Source organism: Oncorhynchus nerka, linkage group LG6, assembly GCF_034236695.1.
Source record: "Oncorhynchus nerka isolate Pitt River linkage group LG6, Oner_Uvic_2.0, whole genome shotgun sequence".
Classification (NCBI taxonomy): Eukaryota; Metazoa; Chordata; class Actinopteri; order Salmoniformes; family Salmonidae; genus Oncorhynchus; species Oncorhynchus nerka.
Genome location: NC_088401.1, coordinates 22,665,351 through 22,679,344, shown reverse-complemented (window position 1 = coordinate 22,679,344; position 13,994 = coordinate 22,665,351). Strand labels below are relative to the sequence as shown.

The window sequence follows — 13,994 nt, the reverse complement described above, 5'->3', positions numbered from 1 at the left end:
AACATTGTCATAGCTGTAGTATGAATCGGCAAGTAGCTAAAGCTAACAAACGAGGCTCAACGTTAACTAACTAACGTTAGGCTATAACTAACAATGCAAATGGTTTTCTGATTAGAATAATATTACTACACAGATCATACATGTAACATTAGCTAGCGAGCCAGCAAGCTAACGGTATGCAATAACTTGCAATAAAAATGACTTTCTGACAAAATTAGAAACTTATTTCCGGAAAGTGTAGCTAGACTCTTACCCGTAAACATGGATGAACGCTTCACGGGAGACTGGAACCATTTAACTCTGCTTTGTTTGTCGCTACATCTTGTTTGTTTCCAGTTCACACTGACCGTGGCGTGTGCAGTAGCCCATTCCTTTTTCCTACTGATCTGTCGACAGAGCCTGCTAAATTTATGGCAACAATGTCATTGAGAAAAGTAGCAAAAGGTTTGTAGTTCTCAAAGCCTAATGTTATATCTTTCAAAAATGGCACAGTAGAAAGGACTGTCAACATACTGAACAGCTCACGTTATAGACAGAAGTGTGCTACATGGCAGACCAATCCAAACTCATCTCCCGGCATGGCCAGCCCATACATTATCTCAGCCAATCATGACTAGTGGGAAGGTTCCTGCCTTTTTCCATGGCCAAACCAACTACGCTCGTAATTAAACAATTGTATTCGTATTTATCGATGGAATACAAGTTTGTTATTAAGGCACATGATAAAAAATACATGTTTACGTTCAAATGCTGCTCCTGTGAAGTAGTGACGTGCGACATACACTACCGTTCAAAAGTTTGGGGTCACTTAGAAATATCCTTGTTTTTGAAAGAAACACATTTTTTTGTCCATTAAAATAACATCCAATTGATCAGAAATACAGTGTAGACATTGTTAATGTTGTAAATAACTATTGTAGCTGGAAATGGCAGATTTTTTTGTGGAATATCTACATATGAGTACAGAGGCCCATTATCAGCAACCATCACTCCTGTGTTGCAATGGCATGTTGTGTTAGCTAATCCAAGTTTATAATTTTAAAAGGCTAATTGATCATTAGAAAACCCTTTTGCAATTATGTTAGCAAAGCTGAAAACTGTTGTTCTGATTAAAGAAGCAATACAATTGGCCTTCTTTAGACTAGTTGAGTATCTGGAGCATCAGCATTTGAGGGTTTGATTACAGGCTGAAAATGGCCAGAGACAAAGCACTTTCTTCTGAAACTTGTCGGTCTGTTCTTGTTCTAATAAATGAAGGCTATTCCATGCGAGAAATTGCCAAGAAACTGAAGGCGCAAAACCAGAACCAGAATAGAAAGAGGCGTGGGAGGCCCCGGTGCACAACTGAGCAAAAGGCCTCTGTCTGACCACTCTACCATAAAGGCCTGATTGGTGGAGTGCTGCAGAGATGGTTGTCCTTCTGGAAGGTTATCCCATCTCCTCAGAGGAACTCATGGTCACCACCCTGACTAATGCCCTTCTCCCCCGATTGCTGAGTTTGGCCGGCGTCCAGCTCTAGGTAGAGTCTTGGTGTTTCCAAACTTCTTCCATTCAAGAATGATGGAGGCCATTGTGTTTTTGGTGACCTTCAATGTTGCAAACATTATTTTGGTACCCTTGCTCAGATTTGTACCTTGACACAATCTTGTCTCAGAGCTCTACGGACAATTCCTTCAACCTCATGGCTTGGTTTTTGCTCTGACATGCACTGTCAACTTTCCAAATCATGTCCAATCATTTACCACATGTTGACTCCAATAAAGTTGTAGAAACATCTCAAGGATGATCAATGGAAACAGGATGAACCTGAGCTCAATGTCGAATCTCATAGCAAAGGGTAAAAATACTTATGTAAATAAGGTATATATTTTTTATTTATACATTTGCTAAAAAATCTAAAAAACCTGTTTTCGCTTTGTCGTTATAGAGTATTGTGTATATATTGATGAGGATTTTTATTTATTTAATACATTTTAGAATAAGGCAGTAATGTAACAAAATGTGGAAAATTCAATGGGTCTGAAAACTTTTTGAATGCACTGTAGTTCTTGTGAGTGTATATGTCAAATGTCATATTATGGCTATGTACAATATTTCTCTCTCTCTCCAGATTAATCTGTCCAGGAAACTGCTATAATCCCATAAAATCTGACCCCCAGAAGATACTGCAGGAATCCCCCAGCACACGACATGGAGAAGACACCCCCCCCCCCCCCCCCCCCCCTCAGGTTAGATACAATACAGTCCCCTCTGTCCCTCCCCGATCCACCGCCTCTATCTGAAAGGAAAGACACATATAATGGTGATGAGGCGGGATAGGAGCCCTCTAGTTTCCAGCCAGCAGCCACCTAAACCTTTGATTGTTAAAATCTCGCGATAGAGAGGACACGTTCCCTTTTTTTGCCACGTTTTTGCTGTTATCAAATAGCCTGACAATTTACCCTAAATTATTCCGCTGCACTATAGTTCGCTACGTAGAAGAAAATGTACGTCCATGGGCGTGGCGTAGCGTTTGTCTGGAGCAAGGAGTCGTGTAGCCAGGCAATGTATCAAAACCTTCAAGGCGGATTCTCTAGGCGCTCCCAACGATAGTGGTCCACGCTGTAGAACTACAGCAAAAAATCATCCGCCCAGGACCTCGTTCCCTGTCGAATTTGAGGTCACTCATTAGTACATTTTAGCTTGTCAGTATCCATGAGGACGTTACTTGTGTTGTGATAGTCAGCAGTAGGAGCTTCCACCAATAAGGAGGTATCAGAATTGTATTTAGAGAACAAGAAGGCGTACAGGCTAAGTATTTGAGCATTTCTAACCCTTTGAACTTGTAAGCATCCGTGCATTTACGATGGCTCCGAGGAAGAATTCCAGAAACCAATCCAAAAAAGGTCGGTACCCTTCCCTAATCCCTATTCTAACTAGCTAACAGCATATCTAGTAAACTATATTATAGTCTAATATGCAAGTATAGCTAGTTAAACAACCTGGTCTCAGTATTTTAGGTTGCCACCAGTTCAATATTTATTTGCCAGTTATGCAACTGCACGAGCAGGAGGCAAAGACTTTGATAATGTTCTTGCCTTCGATGGTTGGTTTAGGCTTTTTGTTTTTCTATTCTCAAATTGTGATGAATAATGTTGACGTGTATGGCAATACGGGGGAATTTCTCTCATAGTTGTAAAATGATTCCCTTCAGTGGACACCATGTAATTCATCCAGACCATCCCCGGACACGCAGATCTGGTAAAAAGCCTGTGTAACTCTGCGCTGGGTTTTGTGTGATTAAAGCAGCCGGGATCATTAAAGCGTTACCTAACATGTTTAACACATGAGTAATAGTCTACTCCTCATAAAATATCGTTGGAGAGTGTCATTGTAAGCACTGAGTCTAAACAAGTGGAAAGTGCCCTGTGTTTTGAGTGGTTGATAGCAGTTACAGTTGCACGGACTTGCTTGGCTTATCAGAAGTATCATAAAAGTAAGCATGTACTGTGATTGTAATATCTGATAGAAAGGCATAGTCTACTAATGCTTGTCCCTGTTTGTCTTGCTGTGAACGCAGTGGGTTGTTTGTGCTGGTATTGCAAAAGAGACACTGAGTCTACACTAGGGTGATAGCGGTTGGTGCCAGTGGTTGTAGCCAGGGCAACATCAACCACCTCTAGACATATTTTGAAGGCTTGTGCATGCTTGGCAGTTCCTCATTTTCATGGTTGCTTGTAGCCCAAACCAAAGAAACCTTTGGCCGCCTTTTATGTACCTACTAACATGATGCACTCAACTATTATAGAGGATATTATGTTAAACACAAACTAAGATTAGCGGAAAGCCTTACATGTCAGGTGTTGTCATAATGGGCTGTAATATATAGTGGTGGGGAGTCGGAGTCGACTCCAAAAATGAAAATGGTCATATTTTTGTTAGTGGAGATTTTCAGACGGCTCTATGCATTGCTAATCAATCACCCAGTTCATTAGTGTGCATGCACACACTGGCATTGCAGCTGTAGCTAATGTTAGATAGAGTCGATTCCAATGATACTGATAGCAGGAGTCGGGGTTGACTCCGAAAATACTAGAGTTGTCCACCACCATTTAAAATGTAATGATGACTGTGATGGCTTCTGTATCGTGGTAACTAGCATATTGCGTGCCCGATTGTTGGAAGCATACGAGAGAGTGCCATGTACAGTACAGCGTCCTCCTTTAAGGTATGGTATCAAAAATGTTAGACTAGGTTAAATTGTTGGAAGTTTGTAATGCATTTTTCCACCCATCTAGTGAGAAAATTGTAGTATCTCCGTTAGCTGATGCCAAGGGTCCAAACAGGATTAAAACAATGACATTACAACAAAAGGTAACAGCCTACATCATAAAACAATACATTATACAATACATTATTACTCTATTATTACAGTAGTGTAGTGTAAAGTTAAAGGGGTGTGTCTGCCTGTTCATGAGCTGCTTGTTCACACATTTAAGCAACATTTTTTTTTACAGCAAACTCTAAATACTGTAGTGCAGTGGTTCCCAAACGTTTTATAGTCCAGCTGCGTACCCCCTCTAGCACCAGGGTCAACGCACTCTCAAATGTTGTTTTTTGCCATCATTGTAGGCCTGCCACACACACACTATACGATACATTTATTAAACATAAGAATGAGTGTGAGTTTGTCACAACCCGACTCGTGGGAAGTGACAATGAGCTCTTATAGGACCAGGGCACAAATAATGATATAATAATAATCAATCATTTTTCTCTTTATTTAACCATTTTACATATAAAACATTATGTGTTCATCAGAAATGGTGAATAACTCACCACAGGGTATTGAGAAGGGTGTGCTTGAAAGGATGCACATAACTCTGCAATGTTGGGTTGTATTGGAGAGAGTCTCAGTCTTTTTCCACACACAGTCTGTGCCTGTATTTAGTTTTCATGCTAGTGAGGGCCGAGAATCCACTCTCACATAGGTACGTGGTTGCAAAGGGCATCAGTGTCTTAACAGCACGATTTGCCAAGGCAGGATAATCTGAGCGCAGCCCAATCCATAAATCTGTCTGTGGCTTCTGATTAAATTCAATTTTCACAGAACCGCTTGTTGCATTTTCGATGAGGCTCTCTTGTTCAGACATCGCTAAGTGGACTGGAAGGGATAATGAATCCAGTTGTTTGTGTCGTCCATTTCGGACAAGTACCTGCGTAATTGTGCACCCAACTCACTCAGGTGCTTCGCTATATCACATTTGACATTGTCCGTAAGCTTGAGTTCATTTGCACACAAAAAACCATACAATGATGAATAGACCTGTGTGTTGTCCTTGTTAATGCAGACAGAGAAGAGATCCAACTTCTTAATCATAGCCTGCATTTTGTCCAGCATTTTGTCCCTAGATTCAGATCATTCAGGCAAGAAAAAACATCACCCAAATAGGCAAGTCGTGTGAGAAACTTGTCATCGTGCAAGCGGTCAGACAAGTGAAAATGATGGTCAGTAAAGAGAACTTTAAGCTCGTCTCTCAATAAAAAAAAAACGTGTCAGTACTTTTTCCCTTGATAACCAGCACACTTCTGTTTGTTGCACAAGCGTTACATGGTCGCTGTCCATATCATTGCATAGTGCAGAAAATACATGAGAGTTCAGGGGCCTTGCTTTAACAAAGTTAACCATTTTAACTGTAGTGAAAACATCTTTCAAGCTTTCAGGCATTCCCTTGGCACCAAGAGCCTCTCGGTGGATGCTGCAGGAGCAACTGCTTGCATGCGCGTTACCACTCCGCTCTGTCTCCCTGTCATGGCTTTTGCGCCATCAGTAGAGATACCAACATGAGCAGCAGCTACGTTTGGCCACATACGGACCGTTGGTGGAATTCCCGCGAGAGCGTAACGGTCAATGTGATTGTATGTTAATTATTTGACTAGGCTACCTGTATTTGACATTGTTATTTCACTGAACACTAGATGGTTTAATTTGAATTTTGGCAGTGAAATGAAGCTACTCAGGCAAGGGGGGGGGGGGAACTCGCCCAAATGTATAGCCTTGTTGGAAAATGTGAATCCAATTTTTCTTTTGCGTACCCCCGACGGCATTGGTACGCATACCCCAGTTTGGGAATACCTGCTGAAGTGTAATGACATGCTCAAATTCAAGAGAAGTTTAAGTTCAACCTCTGCAGCAGATTCTCTCTAAATATATTTAAGCATGCAGACATTTCAAGAGGCAACTCTCATGTTGTTACGTTGTCTGTGTTTGGACAATTGCCAATTTTGCTCCACTGTCTTTGTGCGCACTTCGTTCTGCACAGACCCCCTCCGTCCTATTTGGCTATGGCAGAGTAGTGACACACACACACACTCGGCATGCCCTCCCCATACTTCGTTCTGCACAGACCCCCTCCGTCCTATTTGGCTATGGCAGAGTAGTGACACACACACACACTCGGCATGCCCTCCCCATACTTCGTTCTGCACAGACCCCCTCCGTCCTATTTGGCTATGGCAGAGTAGTGACACACACACACACTCGGCATGCCCTCCCCATACTTCGTTCTGCACAGACCCCCTCCGTCCTATTTGGCTATGGCAGAGTAGTGACACACACACACACACTCGGCATGCCCTCCCCATACTTCGTTCTGCACAGACCCCCTCCGTCCTATTTGGCTATGGCAGAGTAGTGACACACACACACACTCGGCATGCCCTCCCCATACTTTGTTCTGCACAGACCCCCTCCGTCCTATTTGGCTATGGCAGAGTAGTGACACACACACACACTCGGCATGCCCTCCCCATACTTCGTTCTGCACAGACCCCCTCCGTCCTATTTGGCTATGGCAGAGTAGTGACACACACACACACTCGGCATGCCCTCCCCATACTTCGTTCTGCACAGACCCCCTCCGTCCTATTTGGCTATGGCAGAGTAGTGACACACACACACACTCGGCATGCCCTCCCCATACTTCGTTCTGCACAGACCCCCTCCGTCCTATTTGGCTATGGCAGAGTAGTGACACACACACACACACTCGGCATGCCCTCCCCATACTTCGTTCTGCACAGACCCCCTCCGTCCTATTTGGCTATGGCAGAGTAGTGACACACACACACACTCGGCATGCCCTCCCCATACTTCGTTCTGCACAGACCCCTCCGTCCTATTTGGCTATGGCAGAGTAGTGACACACACACACACTCGGCATGCCCTCCCCATACTTCGTTCTGCACAGACCCCCTCCGTCCTATTTGGCTATGGCAGAGTAGTGACACACACACACTCGGCATGCCCTCCCCATACTTCGTTCTGCACAGACCCCCTCCGTCCTATTTGGCTATGGCAGAGTAGTGACACACACACACACTCGGCATGCCCTCCCCATACTTCGTTCTGCACAGACCCCCTCCGTCCTATTTGGCTATGGCAGAGTAGTGACACACACACACACTCGGCATGCCCTCCCCATACTTCGTTCTGCACAGACCCCCTCCGTCCTATTTGGCTATGGCAGAGTAGTGACACACACACACACTCGGCATGCCCTCCCCATACTTCGTTCTGCACAGACCCCCTCCGTCCTATTTGGCTATGGCAGAGTAGTGACACACACACACTCGGCATGCCCTCCCCATACTTCGTTCTGCACAGACCCCCTCCGTCCTATTTGGCTATGGCAGAGTAGTGACACACACACACACTCGGCATGCCCTCCCCATACTTCGTTCTGCACAGACCCCCTCCGTCCTATTTGGCTATGGCAGAGTAGTGACACACACACACACACTCAGCATGCCCTCCCCATATTTGTTTGACAGCTCTAAAAATAGTTATCCGGACCAGTTTGGCCTTATCAAGTTCCAGCTGACTTCTACAACTGATACAGGCAGGGGGGATTTGTCAGAAACTAGGAAAAATCGAGGAGTTCTCTCATCGTGGATCCCACTTCATCTGACCTGATGGAGGAACCTATCTGTGAAGAAGCCATATTGGCTGAAGAAATCCCAGGTAGGGTCAAGGGAATTTGTAAATGATAGGCTAGTGGTTCTGCTTAACTGCTTCATTCAGAAATGTGGAATGGTAACCGACAGTGTGAGGATTGAGTTGTCATTTTGGGTAACGGAGTAGTGTGTGATAGTGTCGGCAGTAACGTAGGGCTTTTACAAATGGTAGTAGACAGAGCAACCTATTCTAAATGGGTAGCTATTTAAAAGCTCAAACTACTTGTAAAAGTCCTAAAGGTTAAAAGGACTAAAGAATATAGAACATGGTGACTTGTCAAGGCATGGGTACTGTTGCAAACGTAGGCTAGGTAGTTGTTTGTGACTTAGGCTAGTGTATGTTTGTATATTGCTTATAACTATAGAGTGTTACCTCGCATACAGCAATGCTTTAGAACCTTTACAGTTACAGTAGGGTAGCTGTATGTTTGTTCCAAACCTGTATCTCTGGAGCCTTCAGTAGTTGAATAACCACCTGTTCACATTCTCTCGATCTTCCTCGCTCCAGCTCTCCCTACCCCCCTGCCGGTTATGTTGTCACCATCACTCGCTCTATTCCTGGTTTTATCTTATCAATTTAGAGAATGAATACTGCCCATATTTATATTGTGGAAACAAATCACTGTTTCCATGTCCCAACATTTAAATGAATATTTTAGTCACTTTAGCAGTCTCTTATCCAGAGTGACTTACAGGAGCAAGTAGGAATACGTGCCTTGCTCAAGGGCACATTGTGATTGTAAGCCTAGCTGGTTCTTGTGAGCCATTGCAACGCCTCTCGTTGATTTCACCTTATCCTACAGAGCTTGTGCTTGTGTACGTACAGTCTGTCTTCCATATGAGCAATTTTTTTGAAAGCTGTCTAAAGCTAATTTTAGATATGGTTAACCTAATTGATTTATCCAGTTTGAGATGGGCCTGTTTTGGTGTGTGAATATCACACTCCCAGAAATGGCAATACGAAGTAGTGCATCATACGATTTAATACTTATCTAGATACATGGCCTCCGATACGATACAGGAAAGATATGTTTTAATTTGAAACGATTCGGTGCTATTCGGTTTGATTAGAGAATGAATTGATTCGGTTTGACGCGATATGATGCACTAACTAACATTTGTTGCATAAACACACATTTTCCATTCAAAATGAATCTGCTACTGATGGAGCTCATGAGCTGGGCCTCTCTGAGCTAGATCTGTCTGAGCTGGATCTGTCTGAGTTGTTGTGTGTGTCTATGGTGTATACTATGTAGGTACCTGATCTGAGCCATAAAGGAGACTAGGCATCAACCACTCCACTACCACTATCAGAGGGGGTATCAATATTGATCGCTTTCAGATTAGCTATGACAGGCATTAAATATATAGCACCATTTTTGATTTCACCCCATCTCAAAATTGAATTGTTTTGACCGTTGGGAATTTTTTTGTGAGCTTATTTTCTCCTCCCGCTTTGGCTGTGAATGTGAGCCTCACAAAAGTGATTCCTCGTTATGAAATTATCAACTTTATCCTGTATATTTAAAAATACATGTACACTCATTGTTTAAAGAAAAACTACCAAAACTATTGCTGATGGTGAACCTGAACAATCCAAATAAAATCTGTTGTGAGCCCCGATCAGCAGGTATAGCCAGATGAGAGTTGTCCCCGGTAGCTTACTTTTATTACGGTAAAACCCCATTTTCAACAGCGAATAGATAACAATAACCTGGCAAATTTACATAGGTTGTCACTTAACTAATAAAGCCTAATATTGTGCAAACCATTTTAGAATGTTAATGCTGAAGGTGCCAGGCAGATGTGCAAGATCAGGAACAAGCTGCCTACCTAGTATTGGTCAGTGCGCGAAGATGGGCACAGTGCGCAGTTTGACTAGGCTACTGATATTCCTTAGGGTTGTTTGGCATGGTCCCGTGTGGCTCAATTGGTAGAACATGGCACTTACATTGCCAGGGTTGTGGGTTCAATTCCCACGGGGGACTAGTAGAAATGAAAATGCAGTGGTGTAAAAATACTTTCAAGTTCTACTTTTTTTTGGTATCTGTACTTTATTGTTTAAAATGTACTTCAACTTTTACTTCCCTACATTCCTAAAGAAAATGGTGTACATGGTCCATACGTTTTCCGTGACACCCCAAAATACTTGTTACATTTTGACAGGAAAATGGTCCAATTCTCACACTTATCAAGAGAACATCTCTGGTTATCCCTACTGCCTCTGATCTGGTGGACTCACTAAACACAAATACTTTGTTTGTAAATTATGTCTGAGTGTTGGTGTTCACCTGGCTATCCGTAAATAAATTGTGCCGTCTGGTTTGCTTAATATTAGGAAATTAAATTATTTATACTTTAACTTTTGATCTTAAGTACATTTTAGCAATTCCATTTACTTTTGATACTTAAGTGAAAGTCACCCAGTAAAATACTACTTGAGTCATTTTCTATTAAGGTATCTTTACTTCTACTCAAGTATGACAATTGAGTACTCTTTCCACCACTGTGAAATTGTATGCACTCACTACTGCAAGTCGCTCTAGATAAGAGCGTCTGTGAAATGCCTAAAATGTCAAATGTAATGCAAAATGACTTGTAGATCAATGACTGTCCACACAGTTACATGCTTGGCTCCACACTGAAGGAGAGGATACATAAGTTGTCACATAAGATGAGGTATTTTCGGAAGGTAGAAAGAAAGTAATATGAGCAAAATAAAACTTTCTGACCGATGCGTGCTACATTTGGATCGGTTTAGGGTCTGTGGAACGATGCAGTCATATCTTACATCTCTGTTTCATACACTTTTTCATTGAAGAACCCAAGAGAGAAATCTATAACCTTTCGAGGATCCAGCATGACCTTTAGGCAATCAACCAGTTATTTTATAGTGGAGAGTATGACATTTCTTTCTTTACACATCCAGAACAAGAGCCTATGATGTCGAATGATACCATCAGACATCAACTCTCTGCGAGCCTATGGAGGTTCCTCGTGTGAATAGCCTATGTCACTAGGAAGTATGCCAACTTGAGACTACCCCTCTACTATTAGAGTTGGAATACCCCTCCTAGGTCTCACTTTAAACATGTCTAGGTAATGGGGGGGTCCAGACCAGGGAGAACCAGATCTGTCTTGGTGTTTCATACACCTTGTTTCTCATATAGATATAGGTTAGTTAACCAATATCACGTTTCATACGGGGACATCTTGCATTTCAAAGGCACAACAACAACTTTTGGGCATACCTGTCATATTAAAGCTTGTCTTGCCTGGTGCTATTATGGGCAACCTTGAGTTGAGCCTGTCAGACTAGTCAGGGGCTGGGGCCTTTATGTCTTCTGCCTGCCTGTGTCATTCAGTCATTTGATCCAGACAGGGTTATTTTCTAACCGGACTTCAGCATCCCCCTCACTTGTCCTCTACTCAGATCTGCTCGCACTCTAACTCACAGCTTCTGTGGAAGGCCACTGGGCTAAGAATGGCTCCCGCTTCTTTCCGTCCTGTCAATCACAATGACTGAAAGTCCAGTCAAAATTATATTTACATTTTAGACATTTAGCAGATGCCCTTATCCAGAGTGACTTACACTAGTGCGTTCACCTTAAGATGTCTAGGCGAGAAAACAACATAACACAGTCGTAGCAAGTACATCTTCCAAAATGACTGCGATCTGTCCAGTACCCTACGCCCCAGTCAGAATAATTGACATATGCTCATTGTGTTCTTTCTTTTCCAGAGGTGAAGCCCGCAGCAATGGTGAATAAGAATGGTGTGAAAGCGGAGGCTGCTACTGCTAGTGGGGGTGGGGGTGTTGCTAGTGGGGGTGGAGGTGCTGCTAGTGGTTTTAGCGGCACTAAGATCTTCACCTGGTTCATGGTTCTGGCTCTGTTGGGGGTGTGGAGCTCCGTGGCCGTGGTGTGGTTAGATCTGGTGGACTACGACAACGTCATTGGTGAGTCAGCTGACCTCCCCTCATTCCTATGATAAACAGTAATGCTTTATTTTATAGCCCGGTTTAAGCTGGTACCTGGTATTTACATGTTACTAAGAATACACTATGCTGTAACAATACTTACCTCATAGAATTCAACACAATTGGTAACTACCTGGTACCAAACGGGAGTGACGCTTATGTCAATGAATCCCAAAGAAACCACAGTGTAATTCCAATGCTATTATTATTTTATTAGGTTACTGTTTTAACAAATAACTACAGTATCTGCAGGCTGTAACCTTTATCTGATACAACTATTTTCTTGCTTTATCTCTCAAGATAAGAATGCACAACGTTACTAAATGTTTGTATTTATATATATTGTGTAGAGCAGGTAATGGCTTTCTACCATGTAGAATATAGGGCATTGGGTGTTAGTATGCTACAGTACATGTTAAGCCTAAATTGAGTATAGCCCCCTACTCCAGTATTTCCCAACTCCAGTCCACCAGTACCCCCAATAGCACATGTTTCTGTTGTAGTTCTGGACAAACTCACCTGATTCAACTTGTCAACTAATCATCAAGCCCTGGGTGAGTTGAATCAGGTGAGTTTGTCTGGGGTTACAACAGATACGTGTGCAGTTGGGGGGACTGGAGTTGGTAAACACTGGTCTAGATGATGTTCTGTCCTCATAGCTTACTCTAGACACGTAGGAACAGCACTTCATGCCTTCTCTGACTCATACAGGAACCGAAATGTTGCATGTGGTCTTGACAGGAACACATATCAGACAGGAAGCCATAACATACTGTTTTAACTTTTCAATAAGATAATTAAGGGGAAAGATTAATTAGTACTGATATTAGTCATAAAAAAGTATAATTTAATAACCAATTTAATGTGTAGCCTGAAGTTGGCACAATACTGACACTGTTTAATTAACCTTTGATCTGGATGGTACCCCTAAAAACAAAATGTGCCTGTGTGTCTTAATCTTGCATGCAGCAAGAGCAAAGGAATTCCCTTTGAACTTTTCAGAGGTTTTACAAGGTATTTATGGTCTTTGCTTGCATGCATCACCAAACAACACAAACCCATCTGTCATACTTCACAAAAAATATATTAATTCTATCTGTTATTAATTCTGAATAGTTTACATTATAATATGCCTCAAAGTAATGATTTAACAATATGCAGTAACAACGTATTTGTCTTGGCTTGCCGATGCTGCGTGCACCATACTGTAAATCCACCTTTGACTCCTACTGAAAGTTCTTCATTCTCATATCTCAGCATTCTTTGAATTGAAAGTATAGCTACATTTCATTAAGGCCCTGCGACAGACTAGCTTTCTATCCAGGGAGCGTACTTGTACATCATGCTGCCTCACGCTACATAAACATGAGCCTATGGGTCACTTCAGCTCAGACAAGGCGTACTTACTTAGGCTTACTTATAGCTTCATTTTCTTATCCCCTCCCAACCTTTTGAGCAGAAAATGCACCTAATTTCCCAAACAGTTTTAGTTTTACTGTGATTGTGAACTCCCTGATTATTTAAAGGATCAGCTCCCCGTACTGAATAAATCGGTGTGTGTGTAGTCACTGGTCAGTGTGACCTCACTCAGGCCGTGTTTGTAACTACAGGAAGTCAGTCTGCGGTACAGCTATGTCTGCAGAGTGCAGTCAGAGTCGAGTGGCTGCTGCTTTGTCTACCGTATGTCTATACTGCTGCAGTTCAGCAGGATCACCTTGACCACGACCCCCGAACCCCCCCCCCCCATGTCCCCCTCAGAAATGTAAGAAGAATTCAGAGCTGAGATGCAGGCTGTAAATATGATACGGTTCCACTTTGAGCACCATAGTATGACTTCATTGGCAAGTAGTGATGTATCACTAAAACCCAGAGGATCACATTAAAGAAAGCAAATGATCAGTTAACTGTTTCTAATTACAGAGGAAGTTAATGTCCCGCAAATATTTTCATGGATAGGCATATTTGTGGAAAGGACTGTACTCTGAATGTTTTTTATGGCATGACCCTATCTATGACATTT

General features: G+C 42.5%; 1 protein-coding gene and 1 non-coding gene across 13 annotated transcripts in view; both read left to right on the top strand.

The window, feature by feature from the left end:
* Positions 1–2,411: 2,411 nt before the first annotated feature.
* Positions 2,412–13,994, top strand: part of unm_hu7910 (un-named hu7910) — a 41,261-nt gene continuing 29,678 nt past the window's right edge. For 2 of the 12 annotated variants that reach the window (XM_065019396.1, XM_065019397.1), the window contains exons 1-2: positions 7,772–8,002; positions 11,738–11,953. In XM_065019396.1, the coding sequence (XP_064875468.1) occupies positions 7,954–8,002; positions 11,738–11,953 (265 nt within the window). In that variant the 5' untranslated portion in view covers positions 7,772–7,953. Of the gene's footprint in view, positions 2,886–3,193; positions 3,241–7,770; positions 8,003–11,737; positions 11,954–13,994 lie in introns of those variants that run through there. The other 10 variants (XM_065019388.1, XM_065019386.1, XM_065019390.1 and 7 more) reach the window with 8 other exon arrangements.
* Positions 9,910–9,983, top strand: trnav-uac (transfer RNA valine (anticodon UAC)). The gene has a single exon. It is a non-coding gene; the product is annotated as a tRNA-Val (tRNA).